Source organism: Mirounga angustirostris, unplaced genomic scaffold (assembly GCF_029215605.1).
Source record: "Mirounga angustirostris isolate CCGP_5_RB_7025 unplaced genomic scaffold, mMirAng1.0.hap1 SCAF_10, whole genome shotgun sequence".
NCBI lineage: Eukaryota > Metazoa > Chordata > Mammalia > Carnivora > Phocidae > Mirounga > Mirounga angustirostris.
Genome location: NW_026991718.1, coordinates 39,065,878 through 39,082,846, shown reverse-complemented (window position 1 = coordinate 39,082,846; position 16,969 = coordinate 39,065,878). Strand labels below are relative to the sequence as shown.

General features: G+C 54.5%; 1 protein-coding gene across 11 annotated transcripts in view; it reads left to right on the top strand.

The window, feature by feature from the left end:
- ATOH8 (atonal bHLH transcription factor 8) overlaps positions 1-15,349 on the top strand; it is a 34,793-nt gene extending 19,444 nt beyond the window's left edge. For 5 of the 11 annotated variants that reach the window (XR_010405564.1, XR_010405565.1, XR_010405566.1 and 2 more), the window contains one exon: positions 11,023-11,161. Coding sequence is in view for 6 of the 11 variants with exons in the window: in XM_064572242.1 (XP_064428312.1) it covers positions 11,023-11,338 (316 nt within the window). In the remaining 5 variants the exon portion in view is untranslated. Of the gene's footprint in view, positions 1-11,022 lie in introns of all 11 variants that reach the window. The other 6 variants (XM_064572242.1, XM_045884622.3, XM_045884623.3 and 3 more) reach the window with 3 other exon arrangements.
- The last annotated feature ends 1,620 nt before the right edge of the window (positions 15,350-16,969 follow it).

Sequence of the window (16,969 nt, the reverse complement as noted above, 5' to 3'; positions counted from 1 at the left end):
ATCCACATAGCGGGCGGGGGCTGAATCTTCCTATGCTGAAGGCAGAGACTCGAGGGAAGGATAAACTAGGGGCTTCAGGACACAACCAGAGAAATGCCCCTGTGTTCCCTCAGGCCCCTGTTTGGGAATCTTGTGTCCTTATTCCCTTGAGTCAGTGAGGAAATCTTTGCAATGCAGATCACAGAATCCCCTCAAGCTGCAACTTAAACTAAATAGGGGCTCCCGTTTCTCAGGAAGGCTGAAGGGAGGCGGCTGCTTCCTGGGCTCCAAGGCTACTTTTGGTCTTTGCCTCATGGCTGCATAGTGGCTGCCACAGCACCGAGCACTTCATCCTCATGCTTCATCCAAAGGCAGGACAGGAACTTTGCTGGAAAGAGCATTTCCCCTCATCAGTTCAGTCGCCCTGCCCAGACATCCCCTACCTGCCCTGGAAGAAGGGGTGCCCCCCGCAACCATAACTGAGAAAGGCACCAGGATCTCTCAGCTGGGAGTGCAGCAGGCTTAAATAGCCACATGGCTCCTCCCTGGAGGATTGACCCTATTTTGTGACAGGGTGGTTTTCTTCTCAGTGGACCTAACCAGGGTCACCACCTTAACCACACACATTTCACCATGGCTCCACAAAGTCAGAGCCAGTAGCTCCATTTTCAGCTGCCAGCACTGAGGTTAAAAGAACCTGGGGAGGGGGGCACCTGGGTGGCTCAGTCGTTAAGCGTCTGCCTTCAGCTCAGGTCATGATCCCGGGGTCCTGGGATCGAGCCCCACATCGGGCTTCCCGGTCCGTGGGAAGCCTGTTTCTCCCTCTCCCACTCTCCCTGCTTGTGTTCCCTCTCTCGCTGTGTCTCTCTCTGTCAAATAAACAAAATCCTTAAAAAAATAAAAAATAAAAAAAAAGAACCTGGGGGGCCAGGCCAGGCCACTAGTGTGACCTTGTACCTCTCTGCACTATGTCTTAGAGTTTGCAGAGCCCTCTCGTGCCCCTTATTCGCTTGCCTCCTACAGCAGCCGCCCAGGATGCACATTTCTAACCATGGCAACTAGATGGGGAGGCTGGGACCCAGAGGTGAAGTCACCCAGCTCAGACAGCTGGGCAGGCCGGGCGGGGTGAGGCAAGCTCCTCAGCCCCAGACACAGTGCTTCTGAATCTAGACCATCTCTGTCCTCTGCTGCCCCCAGGGTGGGAATGTGAACTGCAGAAGGTGTCTGGCAGTGCAAGACCCTGGGGGCCCGGACAAGTGGGTCTGAGTGTCAGCCCAGCCACCCCTCTGCCCCCAGTGACTTAGAGAAGGGATACCAGACTGGGCTGCCCACCTAGGACTTGATTCCATTGCCAGGCAGAGGACACCCTGTCTGTCCCTCTGCTGTCGTGTGTGTGTGTGTGTGTGTGCATGCACAGGTGTCCTGGTGAGTCTGTAGGCACCATCTGCCAGGGTCGTGTGGGTTGAGTTCCTGTCCAGGGGGGTAGAAGGTGTGGCTGAGAACCACCCGCCCACTGCACGACCCTGCCGCTCTCCTGCCCCGGCATCCCCACCACCACACACACAGCACGTGCCTGGGCAGCCAGTGTGGGTTTTTGCGAAAGGTTGACCTGCTTCGGCCCACCCACCCCCTCGGCATAGACACACAGCGATTCTTACTTGTTCGGTCTCTTTAGTTACATGATCAGAAAAAGATGAAGAAAGCATGAGGGCCCTGCACATTGATTTAAGAATAAATACTTTAGAGTGTTTACTATGTACCAGGCATTGTTCTGGGTGCCAGTCACTTCAGAGAACAAAACAAACAAAGGCCCCACCCCTTGGAGTGCAGAGCTCGGGAACACAAAGGCCATGCATAAAAGCTCATGCAAGAGCCCCAGGGGGGCCTTCTCCAGAGCCCACTACCCTTAATCTCTGCCCAATTCTTACAAGCTTCACTCCCTGGTGTCTCCAACCAGAGCAGCTGAACAGAAATAACTCACTGAAGTGGGAGGTCAGCTCCTGGAGCAGGTGCAGGGACAGCACCCGGAGTCACAGCCGGTGCCCTGATGGAGTGGGAAGAAACAGAAAAGCAAAAAGAGCAATGCCAGACACTCCGGAGGGCCAAGAGGCTCGTGCCATGTAGTGTCGTGGGGGAGGGGGCCCCAGAAGCCTCAAGGACCTGTGGAGTCTCCTGTGGCCTGATGTTTCTGGGCTTGACCTTGGGTTGTCAAGAGGAAGCTAAAGTACATCCAGTAACGTCTGACTGAGAATGCAGGGAAGTGCATCAGTTATCGGGAAGGGACCTGTCCAAGCTGTTTGGCACAGAAAACACGAGGCTTCCTTTCCCTGGGGAAATCTGCTCCCGGGGAAGGGCTGGTTCTAGGATGTCAGCGCGGGGAGGGCAGGGCTCCTTGTCTCTGGCTCATTGCAGGATCCCCAGTGCTTCAAAGGCAGCGGGCATGGTGTAAACACGCAGTAGATAGTTGCTGAATGAACGGAGGGGCGGAGGGCTTTCCAGTTGCGGTCCACAGCGTCTAACAGGCAACTCCTCTGTGCCCAGTACAGACCGGGACCCTGGCAGGCTGAGGTGCAGACGCAGTCCTGCCTCGGGGAGCTAATGGGGCAAATGGCAGGGAGCCCCCCGCCACACACACACGTGCTCTCTGACACGGGGCTGCCCAATGCCCAGTGCTTTGCATTGCCACCGTTGTGCTCCTGAATCCTCCCTACAACATTGTGCAGTAGATCACGGTTATTACCATTTTATAGGTGAAGAAACGGAGGCACAGAGAGGTGAAGTAACTTGCTCAAAGTCACACAGCTGGTAGAATGGGGAAGTCAGGATTCAAACAGAGGCCGTGTGATGTGCTCCTACGGCAGGGCTTATTGCCTGTGAGTAGGTGTGTGTGTGCACGTGCATGTGGGTAAACTACTCGGTTCTCTTCCAGTCTTGGCCTTTCCGTGGTGCAGCTGGAAGCTACTTTTGGGTCGTCGCTGATGGATAGGCAGGGTGGCAGTGGGTAAGGAGCCCTGATCAGAGATATCCCACCCTGGCCTGGATCCCACGGTGCCTCCAGAATCTAGCTGTGAGGGGCCTAGGGAAGTTGAGAAGAAGCAGGGGAGGTGTTTTTCTCACCTTAAAACTGCATTTGCACAGTTTTTATGGAAGTCACTTGATTTTGGGGGGCTGTCCGGGGACCTCATGACCACCTATTATTTCCCCCACTGGTCCTGAAATAGCCACAGCTAGGCTCCTTCCTAGGGGTCTCCTGGAGACACCCTGCGGTCTTTGCAAAGGCTCGCTGGCCAGCACCGGGCAAGAATTGGCTTGTCTGCTTGGTGTGCCATCACCCCAGCTGTCAGTTGCCGTGAGGACTGGGGAGGGAGGCACCGAAGATGCAGAGGAGTGGTGAGGAGCGATCCCCAGGTGGGGAAGAAGCAGGCCTGACAGGGATCTGTCGACACGATGGTTAGGTGTGAGTGTATGTGTGTAGTGTGTGTGGGAGTGAGGGGTGAGAGTCATGGGTGAGGGCCGACCGGGGCGCTGCCAGGGAGCAGGGCCGTCCTCATCTGGCTGGGCCACCTGTCTGCCCAGCTGTCTGCTCCCCTCCTGTCTGAGTGCCTCTTCTGGTTGTGGGGGCAAGGTCATGGGCTCCTTGGGCTCCTGGGGTCTGGAAGAGCAGTGGGTAGCCAAGTGGAATTGGCTGGACAGCATCGCAGAATGGGAAGCAGATGGGAAGCTGCAGCAGCTGGGCTTCAGACCCTCTCTCGGGCCAGCTCGACCCTCACAGTGCCCTGTGCTCTGGGTGGGGTGGGGGCCAAGAAAGACAGGCTGACGGACAGGAGAGATAAACAAAGGAGAGGCCAAGAGAGAGTTGGCACAGAGACACACAGGCGAAGCATGGAGAGAGAAACCGAGAGACTGGCAGCCAGAGAGAGTGGCCTGTAGCCCAAGAAGGCGTCAGCATGGTGGGGGCTGTGGGTCTCCCTGGCCGTCCCTTGCAGGCTCAGTGAGCTCCTTATGGGCTCTGGCCCTGGCTCTGGGAGTGCCAGGGCTCCCAGTGCCAGCCACCTTTCCCTTAGGCTCAAAGGACAAAGACTGAGATTTTCTTAGAACCCAGGAAGGTGGCGGCTGGGTGGATGGCTTGGGGACTTGCCCGACCCGCTTGCCAGTGAAGAAGCTGCTCTCCAGAGGTCAAGGGGTCTGCCTTGCTGTCCTGCATCCTGGCAGGGTGACCTAGGGAAGCCAGGAAACTGTGCCAGCCTCCATTTCCTCATCTGTAAAATGGGAGCAGCGATGGCCACTTCCCCAGGAGTGTGTGAGACGGCACACGCAAAGGAGTAGAGCGTGGCGCCCGGCACGAGGCCACCCTCAGTAAATAAATAGTAGCCCTAAGCACTGATTCACTCACTTCTGTCCTTAGGCCTAGGAGGATATGGGTGCCGAGGACGACAATGCCTCTTCCTTCCTTCAGGAGTTCACGGTGGAGGTGCTTGGGGTGAGCGAGGGGATGGTGGCCATCATACCACCAGCAATTCGTGGCACAGAGGGATGTAGGCGTCCATATATGGTGCCTCGGGAGCACAGAGGAGAAGCACATTTTTCCCAGCCTGCAGTGGAGGTGGGGGCAGGTGGGCTAAGAGACTGGACTCCAGTTAGCTCTGATTTTCCCGGACTGGGGAGACAGCAGGGACCCGGCCACAAAACCCCGCCCTCTTGGAGGTTACGGTCCAGCCGGTAAAGCTTTAGGACAGTGTGGGGTATGTGGACAGCGCCCTCTCAGTGCTCGCCCGGCCCACCGGGGACCCGGCTCCACCTCTAGCAGCTTAGCACAGGAGGGGGCCCCAGGGCTACCTGCTCCCAGCCTCAACACTGTCTGATGCGGTGGATCTTTCTTATGTCATGGACTGACTCAGGTTGGAACGGATCCACTGGGCTCGGGAAACAAGGGGCTTAGACTGCCGGACCCACTCATGCTCCCGGCCTGGGGGGCTGGGGCCCGCTGGGTAGGGGAGCCTCTTAGCAGCGTGGACAGCTGTCTGCACACTGTAACCTGGAGCCCCTGGCAAGCTCGGCCGCTCCTTGAGGAGCCAACACAACAGCGACAGGGCAGGTCGACGGTGCGGACCAGCCGCAGTGGTTTGCGGCCTCACCCCGGAGTCACGGTGTCGGCTGCCCCAGGCCGGGACTCTGACCCCGTGCCTGTCACAGGGCTGGCACCCAGTAGGGACTCAGTACGTCTTTGTTAAGTAGATGAATTCTCCCAATTCATGGTCCCCAGGAGGATTCTCCCGGCTCACCAGGGGCTCTGGCCCCAACTCTGCAACTCTTAGATGGCTGGGACCTCAGAGGGCCCTCCCAGCCCGGACACAGTGGGATCCTTGATTCACACCATGTTCCCGCCCTCGGAACATAGCAGCCAACTCCAACTGCTCATAAATTTCCTGCCTGTCACCCCTGGCGCCCAGGCCAGGCGAGGTGGGAGGCGCTGGGGGTGGGCTGGTCCATACCTGCTTCCAGTTCCCTGGGAAGTTGGGAGGCCAGAAGCCCAGGCCTGTGCTTATGCCCAGAATAATCTCAGCAGCGCCTGGCCCACGGAGAAGATGGGCAAACGCATGCGCCAAAGGCAAAGGCGTCCGGGGCGTGGGGGCGTTTAGGGCTCAAGCAGCAGCTTACGGTGCAGTCGGCACGACCCAGTTCCACCTTCTTAAAATTCTATGTCCGTGTCAAGGATATGTAAATAATAAACATTTTCTTTTTTTAATTTTTTTTTTTAAGATTTTATTTATTTATTTATTGGAGAGCGAGCGAGAGAGAAACAGCATGAGAGAGGAGAGGGTCAGAGGGAGAAGCAGGCTCCCCGCCGAGCAGGGAGCCCGATGCGGGACTCGATCCCGGGGCCCCAGGATCATGACCTGAGCCGAAGGCAGTCGCTTAACCAACTGAGCCACCCAGGCGCCCAATGATAAACATTTTCTAAAAATAAGTAAATAAATAAATAACCCAAACAAACCAACAAAATATACCCTATAGGTGTATCTAAGCCTGAGAAAAGTAAAGGAACGGTAGTCACCCCACGTTCCCAGGGGGGAGATTGAAGTGACTGAAATTTTTCCCTTCTGTCCACTCTTCTGTACTTCCTACACTTTCTGTAATTAGCATGTACTACCTACGTAATTTTTTTAAAACTTAACTGCTTGACTGAGATGACGTTAGTTCACCCACTGGAAGTGTACCCCTGAGTGGTTTCTCGTATTTTCGCAGCTATGTGCAACCATCACCGCAGTGCATTTTAGAACTTTCTTCTCAGGCGAGAAAGACACCCCGTATGCTTTAGTTCTCCCTTCCTACCCCAAAGTCCTCCCTGCCCCCTGCCCCCAGGGAGCCGCTAGTCTGTGGGTTTCCCCCCTCTGGACACTTCATGTGAATGGAATCCTAGAACATGTGGCCTTTTGTGACTGGCTTCTTTCACTTAGCACACTGCTTTTGGGGTTCATCGTGTTCTAGCATGTTTTAGTACCTCCGTCCTTGTTCTGGCCGAATAATATTCCATTATATGGGTACACCATACTTTGGTTATCCAGTCATGAGGTGATGGACATGCCTTATGTCATTTTAGAAATTGTGTCTATTTTTTTTAAAATCCATCAAAACCAAATTGGTCAATATGACAGTTGGTTCAATGTGACTACTTCTGATTACTTGAGACTTTTCAGACTATGATGCCATTTTTATATTTTCGGACACCCGTTCGTCAAAGGGAGGACCCAGCTTTTTGCAGGGATGTGAGCCAGCACCTTCCCGTGCCTGCACGGTGTGCCAGGCCCTGCCAGGGCCATGGCTCCTTTGTCTCAATGACTCTTGGCAACTGGCCTGGAAGGCAGGTACTATTACTGTGTCCTCTTTAAAGATGGAGAAATTGAGGCATGGAGAGATGAGCCCGCCTGTCCAGGGCCCTGTGGCCTGCTGACTTTGGGGCCACAGTGGACCTCACAGTTCTGCATTTGCAACCAAACACAAAGGCCCTTCCCAGCCCACATGTTGGTGCACTGAGAAGTGAAAGATAAAATAATACCTAATAGTGTGGGTCTTGAAAATACATCTCCCACGTCGTCCCTGCTTGTCTTTTTTTTTTTTTTTTAAGATTTTATTTATTTATTTGACAGAGAGAGAGAGAGCACAAGCAGGGGGAGCGGCAGGCAGAGGGAGAGGGAGAAGCAGGCTCTCCGCCGAGCAGGGAGCCTGATGTGGGACTAGATCCCAAGACCCTGGGATCATGACCTGAGCTGAAGGCAGACGCTTAACGACTGAGCCACCCAGGTGCCCTCCCTGCTTGTCTTTCATAGTTTTGTTTTAAAATAACATTTGAAATCTGACTTCTTTTTAGGAGAAACAAACAAACAAACTGTCAGGATTTCCATTCCATTGGATCTTTTTCTGCATCTGGAAGAATATATCCAAATTGCTAAAATAGAAAAAAAAGGATAATTCGAAAATAGTGAAAAATGGTTAAGTAGGTAGAGTGGACTGAAAATGAATATGAAAATCAAAAACTGAAAATGAATTTAAAAGGTAAAACACCTGAGATGGCAGATAGAGTCATTTTTTCAAATGCCCCTAAAGTGGTAAAATTGCACTGTAGTACACAGAAGTGATTGAGAGAGGAAGCCAGTCCTCGTAAAGCCAGAGAAAAACTTAGTAAGCAGAGGAGGTATAATTAGAAATAAAAAAAAATGGGAAATGAACAAAAGTGAAAAAGGTGTAGCCCTGTTACAGGTTTCATAACAATTACCCAAAGTTTCCCTGAAGCGTAGGCATATTTACAAAAACACTAAGTTACATTTGAAACGGGAAACATATTCCGTGGTATATAAAAGTTATAGTAAATAAAATGCCTGTGACTGGAAATATTTATTCACTTGTTCAACTAATATTTATCGAGGTGCTCCTATGCATCCGGATGGTTCTAGGCTCCGGGGCTTCATCAGCAAACAAAACAGACCATGTCCCTGTCCTCGTGGAGCTGATGTTCTGGCCACAAATGAATGGACAGATCAAAAGATGATTTCTAAATGTGATAAACTCAACCACTTTGCCACACTGACCAAATCCCCTCCATCGAACTCAACACGTCAGAACCACGGAAAGGGACCTGAGAGGCCATCTTGTCTAGTCACGTTCAAAGTTTATTTTCATGGCAGACTCTGGGATGGGGCTGGGACTTAGGGGGCTCTTTAGAGCAGTGAGCCAAGAGCCTTTCCCAGCTGTGGAAGGGGTCTATGGTATGGGTGGGCTCCCACTGCCCACCTCCATGCAGGAATCCCAGCACATGCACCAACCAACCAAGGAAGTCTTACGTCAAATGGGGCATGGGGGGAAGAATACTAGGTGGTCTTAGGTGCCAGGACCTCCTCCTCCTCTGCGAAGGGGTCTGTGGTATGGTTGTCACAGTGGGGAGTATTTGCCAGCCATCTCCTCTGTATTTGTAATTACCTGCCTGTAATTAACACACACACACACACACACACACACACCCTGCCCCTTTTGAAGGGGCATCCGTGGGTTTGTCTCCTATACCCCAAGCATAGCTGGTCTATGGAAGAAATCTGACTGAGGCTGGACCAACCTGCTGCCCCCACTGGGCATTTGGGTTCGGATGCTGAGGCAGAAAAGAAGCAGATACTTGAAGTCCAGGGAAGGGCCACAGATTGCCTCGAGGTGCAGTTGTGATCACAGAATCAAATGAATTCAGCAGATAGTGGGTAAATAAAGCCAGGCAAATTTCTTTACTGCAGGACTTTTTAGAGCCTTTAATATGCTTTAATATATGTAGTGACTTTCCAAGATGGGGCCAAGGTCTGTGGTGTTTCCCAGACTTATGGGCTGTACCTCACCCGTCTAGTATTCTACAGCAGACCCTTTGGGGAGAGTGCGTGTCCATGTATATGTACTTACACTTGCTGTATAAGTGAAGGAATTAAAGCACAGAGAGGGAGGGTAAGTTCCCCAAGGTCACAAAGCAGGTTAATCTCAGAGGAGGTCCTGGCACCTAAGACCACCTAGTATTCTTCCCCCCATGCCCCATTTGATGTAAGACTTCCTTGGTTGGTTGGTGCATGTGCTGGGATTCCTGCATGGAGGTGGGCGGTGGGAGCCCAGGTCCAGCGTAGACACCAGGGAAAGGGCGGGATGGGGCACTGAAGGTCAGGCTTTGGGGAGAGGAACCGGCTCCATTGCTCTTGGTTGCTCTTGGGTGGTAGTCATGGCTTCCGCAGGGTCCGAGAGCCAATAGAGGGCTTGGGACAGGCGCCTTGCAGGAGTGGCCAGTAGGACAGCCCGGGCCGCCGGCCGAGCCAGCTTCCTGCGCCTTCCCCCAGACCGCAGGCGGGCGGACGGAGAGGGCCCGCCCAGGCAGCCAGCGCCCGGCTGACGCGGGCTGTAAATCACCCCTGGACCACAGGCCCCGTGCCCTCCCCATGGGTTTCCTTCCCGCCTCTTAATCCTCCTCCTCAGACTCGGTCCCAGGAAGCAGATTCCTGCCGGGGCCAGCCGCGCACCGCACGGCCGGCTCAGGGGAGGTGAGCCTGGACGCGGCGCATCAGGATGCTCCCACCTCCCGCGTTCCTTCCTCCCTCCTCAGCCTCTGTTAGCTGGGCGAACCCCGCTCCTCCTCGGACCCCCCCCTCCAGCCCTGCCGCCGGCCAAGCCCAGCCCCCCAGGCCTGCGAGGCTCCCCGGGGCCTGCGGTCGGCAGGCCCTCCAGAACCGTGGTTTGGCGGCGGCCCGGCCCCCCAAGCCTGCAGCTGAGCCGGAGCGGCTTCTCTGTGGTAGAATAAACACTGTCGATCGGGATTCAGATCCTGCTGTGGCCAGCTTCCCGCGCCTCCTCCAAACGGGGGCGGTAGCTCACCTCTGAGATGGGGGATGCGAGCAAGCCCCCGGGAGTGGCAGAGGTGCCCCGCAGAGGTTTTGCTTCAGAAACATGCAACTTAGCTGTTTGTTCGGGGTGGTCGCGGGAATCACAGAGAAGCGGTACCTGGAGCTGCTTCAGTAGGAGTGGGCTGTACCAGGTTAAGGCACTGCCATTACTCTGGCCTGTTCTGGGAGGACGTGTCCTCGCAGACCCTCCCCGACAGCTCCTAAGGTCCCAGCAGCCCCTGTGACCCTGCCCCATCTCCTGCCCCTTCCTGGTAGCAAGTCACACCCTGTGGTCACTGTTCTCAGGAGCAACTGCAAGTCCAGCTGCCAGAGCGAAGGTTCCAGAGGTCAGCACGGTGAGGCCCTTAGAGATGGTCTAACCTCTGTGGTTTCCAAACTGTGCTCCTTAGCACCCTGGGTTTCCAGAGACGTCCCAAGCCTCACATTGGAGGGAATGCACCCTGCAACCCCCTTGCCCTGTGTCCCCCCACCCTACTGCTCCAAACACACCAGACCATGTTTCTCTGTTTTCTGTGTAGGGCTGCCCAGGTCAGACTTTATTTCTACCGCTTAAAAGAAAGTTCGACAATTATTGACCTGGTCCAGCTGTGTCATTTTATAGATGAGAACGCCGAGGCCCAGAGAAGTCAAGTGACTTGTCTCAGGGACCCCCAGGTGGTGGGTAGATGGGCAGCACCTCGAGTTGGCCCCGTGACTCCAGGTATAGTGCTCTTGTCTGAACAGGAGGGAAAAGGAGCTGCGGATGGCCATTCCCATGGGGTGTGACCCGGAGGATGGTGTGATCAGCAGCACTAGGTATCCCTGAGCTCCCTCTAGCCCCTGCAGCCCTGCCCGTTTCCCCAAACCGGCAAAATCAGCAATGGCTCTCAAATGCAGGGTGCGGAGTCAGGGGACAGGCTGGGCCCTGGGGGCAGCCGGTCCTGGGTTCAGATGCTGGCGCCGTCACTTACTGAGCCCATCAAGATGCAGTTCCCTGCCTGGGCCACACCGGTCCCTCCTGGGACAGCAGCAAGGAGTAAACGAGAGGAGGTGCTGAGGGTGCCAGCACACGGGACCAGTTGGCCTTTAGGATACGGGAGTCGGGAGAGTAGGGTTTCTTCTGACTGTTGGTTGTTTCTTTCAGGAGTGACTGGCCCCAGTCTAGGCCAAGGATGCTGCTGTGGGCCCTCTTTCTGGTCAAGCCCAAGGAGAAGGTGAGCTCTCCAAATCCAGCCTTGTCTTCTTCTCCAAGATGCCGCCAGATGCTCAGACCACTGCCTGTCAGGGTGCAGGGGCACATCTGCCTCCCTCGCACCCTCCTGTCCCCTCTCAGCCACTCCGGTGACTCCGCACTTTGCCCTCTGCCTGGTGGGGAGGGGAGAGCAAAGCCTCCCCCTTGCCCAGGGCTGCAGAAATTCATTGCCAAAGATTCCACAGAGACACTGAACAAATTGTGGTGATAACAGCCCACAGTGAGAAGCCACACCATTGCTCTATGACTTTGGCTCCTCCCATTGCCAAAGCCATCCCAAGCCAAAGACGAGTCAGCAGTCCCGCTGGAAACTCATGGAAGGGATGGACATTTGGTGACCATGGAAGTGCTCGACCCTCTGACCTGGAACTCTCTTTCTACATTGGGCCCTGAGCTGGCTGGGTACAAGATAAACTTTCTGGGGGTGGCGAGAGAGGGCTGGGGGTGCTTGTACAGAGTGGGATATGAGATCCTGGCCCTCTTCTTGCCCTCCCACTGGCTGCCCAGGCCTCTGACCCTGATTCTCAGTGTTCCTTGGGTCCAGGCTCCTTGGGCTCTGAGCATCAAGGCAAGGGAGGAAGGGGGAGGAAAGAAGCAATATTGACCATCCTGTACCCCACCCCAGGGACTTGCCCCACCAGGGTCACCTAAAGGGTCTTTGTTCCCCAGCCAGCCCAGCCAGCCACTCCTTGCCTGTGGTCCACCCTCCTGGCTGGGAAAACAAGATGGTTCCCTGCATGAAGGCCAGTAGTCTATTCCCAGTTATGCAGAGGGACAGAGGGGAGGAAGGGACCAGGGGAACGGGTCAGTAAGTTGGGGAAGGTGCGGGCCGGGGGGCATGTTCAAAGCCAAGGCCTGTTCCTTCCTTGTGCTCAAAAGGCCAAAGCTGTTCACATCTGTGCTCAACCATCTGCTTCAAATTGAAGTAAAAGCCCCAACATGTAAAGAAAACACTTGCTCGTGTTGAATGGACTCTGTGGGTAACCAGGACCTTGGCTGGTCAGTTGAGGGCCAGTTGTGCGGGAGGGGAGAGGCTGGTCTCGGCCTAGAGGTCGAGAACCCTTCAGGAAGTGGGCAGCGTGTGAGTGTGTGCATCTGTGTGTGTCAGGGGGTAGGGGGCCCTCACCATGACCTCAGCCTGGACTAGTGACCAGGAGGCCTGGTCAGAAACGTGAGGAGCTCTTTCCACTTCAGACCTCACTCACTTCATTCAGCCCAGGGATGCCCTCTCTTGTCTGCTCCTCAGGCTCCTGGGCTGGGGCTGGAGGGTCTGCAGGCCCAGCTGGCAGACAGGAGCCTCCTCCCCTTGCACTAATGTTTCCCAGGCACAGCCCTTTGCCCAGGACCAGGTTGTTGGGCGGGCCTGGATCTGGGACAGAAGCAGGGGATCTGGATGGCTCAGAGCACTCCTTAGAGCAAAGGTGCCCTGGAAGCCAGCCAGACAGAGCGGGCTTGGGATGGGGGCAACAAGGGGACGCTTAAGAAAGGTTGGTCACCTGGGGGCGCATGGGTGGCTCAGCTGGTGAAACAGCCGGCTCTTGATTTCTGCTCAGGTCATGACCTCAGGACCCTGGAATTAAGCCCCGAGTTGGGCTCCGTGCTCAGCAGGGAGTCTGCTTGAGGATTCTCTCTCTCTCCCCACCCCCCCGCCCTTCCCACTGCTCACACACACTCTCTCTCTCTTTAAATAAATCTAAAAAGAATAGAAAGGTTGGTCACCTAGGACTCCAGGCACAGGTCACAACCCCACTCACTTGTCTCTCTGAATTTCTGAGTAATACCTGTGGCACTTCCTAGGGAAACAGGAAATGTGGACCAATGAGCATCAGGCTTATTGACATAAGAGGACCCTTTCTGTTATTAAAAGGTGGGGAGGTACCCCCATCGTGCTGCCAGGGGACCAGACCTATGGCCTTCCCACTCAGAAACAACGCATGGCCTCCACTCCCCACCCCTCTCTTGTTCCTGGCCTTCATTACGTACTTCCCTTTCAGTCTGAAGCATCTGTGGATCATCAGCTGCATATCAGACATCAAGCTAGTTGTTGGCAATAGAGAGATGGATCTCACACAGCACCTATCTTCACAGAGGTCATGGTTCTGTACAGACAAGCAAATAATTATGATGCAGTCAGTTGTCTAAGATGTTGTTGGGAACTTCAGGAAAGAAAAAAACTAATTCTCCCTAGGCAGGTGTCAGGAAGAGCTTTCCTCCAAAGGGGCCATGGGAGTTGGGTCTTGAAGGATGAATAGAAGTTTTCTGTGCAGAGGAATGAGAGAAGGGCTTTCTATGCATAGGAATACTTAGCCCTGGCAGGACATTGGAATCACCTAAGGAGATGATTAAATATTGATATGAAGTATTTATGCCAAAGTCCCATCTCCAGAAATTCTGATGTATTGGTCTGGAGTGTTCCCTGGACACTGGGATTTTTAAAAACTCCCTAAGTGATTCCAATGTGCCAGCAAGGCTGAGAGCTACTGGTTTAAGTGGTCAGCTCTCGGACATAAAAGCAGCTTAGAATCACTGATACGGGATGCAGACTGGGCCAAAGATGCGGCTGGATGGATGTGTGTGTGTTTACGGCTTTGTGTGCACATGCCCACACACGTATGCAGAGGAATGATCAAAAGTCTATGCTTTTCTTTCTTTTTCCAGCTTCCCCACCAGCACGGCAGTTTGTGTTTTTGCACGCACACACACAAACACATTCCTTCTCGTGTACACATGCACACCCATAGATGCACTTGCATGTATTCCCAGGGAAGGGAAATCGGTTTGAGATAGATTCAGATTTCCTCGACAGTCTTTTAGACGGTTTTACATAAGCAACCATTCAAGAAGACCCTGGCCCAAATAAAAATTATGAAGAGCCACCCTCTTCATGTCCCGGTCCAGCGGAGGGTTTTGGTCACGGAGCCCCTGCAGGCTTGTGTGTGGCACCCCCTCCTGCTTTGTTGTTTGCTCTGGGTCCCGCGGCCCCATGTGCCTGGGATGGCTCATCAGTCACCAGCTGCAGAAGGACCCAGGGCACCTGCGTGAGTGTGAACACACACGTCTGCGCGTGTACCTCTGTGTGCGTGCCCGGTTCGTGCAGCCCGCGTGCTCCCTGCTCTCCGCAGGACAAAAACTCCAGAGCACGGCTCCAGGACGCGGAGCTTGCAGCTCCACTGAGCTCCACAAGGCTCTTCAAAAATTCGGGGCACGGAGGCTGCACTGCTTCCTGGTTCCGGCCTCGGACCATCCCAGAAGAGAGGCTGAAGTTCTGGGGAGGGCGGTCCACAAGCCCCTGGGCCCCCATCTGGGCTCACAGCTTGGCCAGGGCCCCGGGTGGGCTCCATACTCCCTTGGGGCCTTGTGGCCCGCCACTCCGGCCTGAGACCTCCTCCTCCCCTCCCTCTACCACCCCAAGTCCTCCAAGGCCCTGGGCTGTCCTTTCCCTTTTACCCCACCCTCTCCCCTCTCCCCTTCCTCACCAGCCAGTGAGGAGGAGGGGCAGGACCCAGGGCTGGGGAACTGGGTGACTGTGTGTGGGGACTGAGACAGGAGCTGGAGGAACAGAGGCCCTTCGTGGCCACGGTCCGGGGCAGTGATGTGGGCGCCGCTCGTTAGGCGGAGGCCAGCGCTGTGCTGTGGTCAGCCATGGGAGGCCAGCTGGGGGTCTGGGTACGGCACTTGCCTCCTTCTTGCCATGCTGTTTTCTGAGTGACAAAGTCCTCGCCAGTGGCCCAATGACAGAACAAGACTTGGACGTCTCTAAGTGTTTCCTCGAAGGGGATTTGTACTGCCATTTTCACTCTGACCTCTTGCTGTCGCCCCTCCTGCTCAGCTGTGGTCTGTCTCCAGGCTCCAGGGGGACAGGGAGGCATGGAGGGGGCCCTCCCTGGGGGGCATGGGGGGAAGGGCAGCTGGCTTCATCCTCCGCTACCCACCCCCATCTTGGTTCTCACCTTGGCACTGGTCTCCCCTCTGAGACCCCGGGCCCCAGACAAGCTCTGTCTGCCTTCCTGAAGCCAGGCACCTGCAAGGAACTTGGATTTACCCACAATGACCTGGTTTTACAGATATTTGGGCACATGTCTCCATAGCACAACCTCCAGATGGTGCTATGAATTCCTAGAGGGCAAAGATTGGGTCTAATTCATTTCCAAATCCTCGAAAAGGCCTTGCAAAATGTATATATTGGTTTCTCTGTTAAATGAATAAAAAGTGGAAAATATGGTGATTCACGCATTTCTTTTCCTCCTTCCACAAATAACTACCAAGCAGCTAATTTGTTCAAGACCCTGAGAGAATGGGACACAGGCCTTTTCCAAAACCTTCAAGAGGCTCCGAGGGAGAAGGTCTAGAGCAGAGTAGAGCCTGGGCTTGGGGCTGTTTGCTCTTTCTGCAGCTGAGGGACCTGAGCGCCCGCAGAGGACCGCCTCGGAGCGCAGGGGCCCGGCACGGAGCCGGTGGACAGCTCTTGACTGGGTGTGGATGAATGAATGACCGCTGCCACACCCCGTGCCGCCCGCACGGCAGACATCACCTGTCAGTGTGGCTCTTCTCCCGGGCTGGAGCTCCTGACAACGCTCCGGGCAGTCACTATTAATCAGCTGAAGAGATGTGCTCCCTTTGCCCTCCTGGAGCGAGTTTCAGTGGGAACCCCCTCAGGCCAGCCTCCAGGCGCACCACAAGGAATGTTCGGAGGCTAGATTCGGAGACCGGCTTCCTTATTGCTCACAGGGCTGTGTGGCACCCCCTGGCCGGCCTCTCTGTCCCTGATCTGTTCCCGCTGACCCTTCCTCTGCTGTGGCCCATAGAGGTCTCTTTCTGAAGTCCCTCCCCTGGGCCCACCGTGCCTAGGTCGCAGTCCGGGCTCCTTAGCTGCCCATCGGACCTGTCAGGAATGGTCCCTCCTCTCCTCTAGCGTCTCCAATGCCTCCCCAGTCTCTATGACCCCAGCTTGGCGTCCCGGGGAGCTGGCTGAATCCGAGGTTCCCTTTCTCTGGCTGCCCAGGAAACAACATTCTTTCTGAACCCTAGTGTTTGCTGCAGTGGAAACAGTTCCTTTTCAATCTAAGTTTCCTCTGCTTCAGATCCACCCAGGCCCCCCTGGTTCCTCCCAGAACACAAGTTCTCTCAGTCCCAGAACGTGGGCAGCCAGAGAGACCCTGCCCTACCCAACAGCAGTGGCCTAGGTGCTTGTCCACCCATCCTAAGAGCTCCTTTCTCCTGCTCAGATATAAATAAAAACATCTCCACCCCCACTCCACATTCACAGGAGACCAGCATCACTCCGAATCTCCCAAGATTCTCGGGGGGAGGGTTGTAGCCCCATGGTTATGTCGGCTTTGATCTCTTGGGTCCACTGAATTCATAATCTCTCTCCCAATTGCCTCCTATGGCTGATCCCTTCTCTCTAACCTGCTTCAGCTCAAGGGAACAGATACTTTCCTCGATTTCCCCCAAACATCATTCACATAAGACAGTTGTATGTAGAGGAATTATTTTTCTCTTTCTTGATTTTTTAAAAAAATGTCCACACTCACAAAACAAAACAAGACCTTGCTTTTTTCTTCCCAACTTATTTAGCTGATTTCATGTATTTTTGACAGGTTCATCATGTTTCCGGCAGTTATAAATATTTTCCCCTCTGGCTTCAGTCCCTGACACTGCATTTCTGGGCCGTGATTCACCCTAAGTTATCCCACAGCTGGGGCTTGAATCCAGCCTTTTTTCTTCAAACTAATATTCCCCTAACCAACCCCAGGTCCCCAAAAAACCCAGGCCAGAAAACATGAGACTATAAAATATGGTATCTAACGGAAAGGTCATGAGCAAACAGGGCAACTGA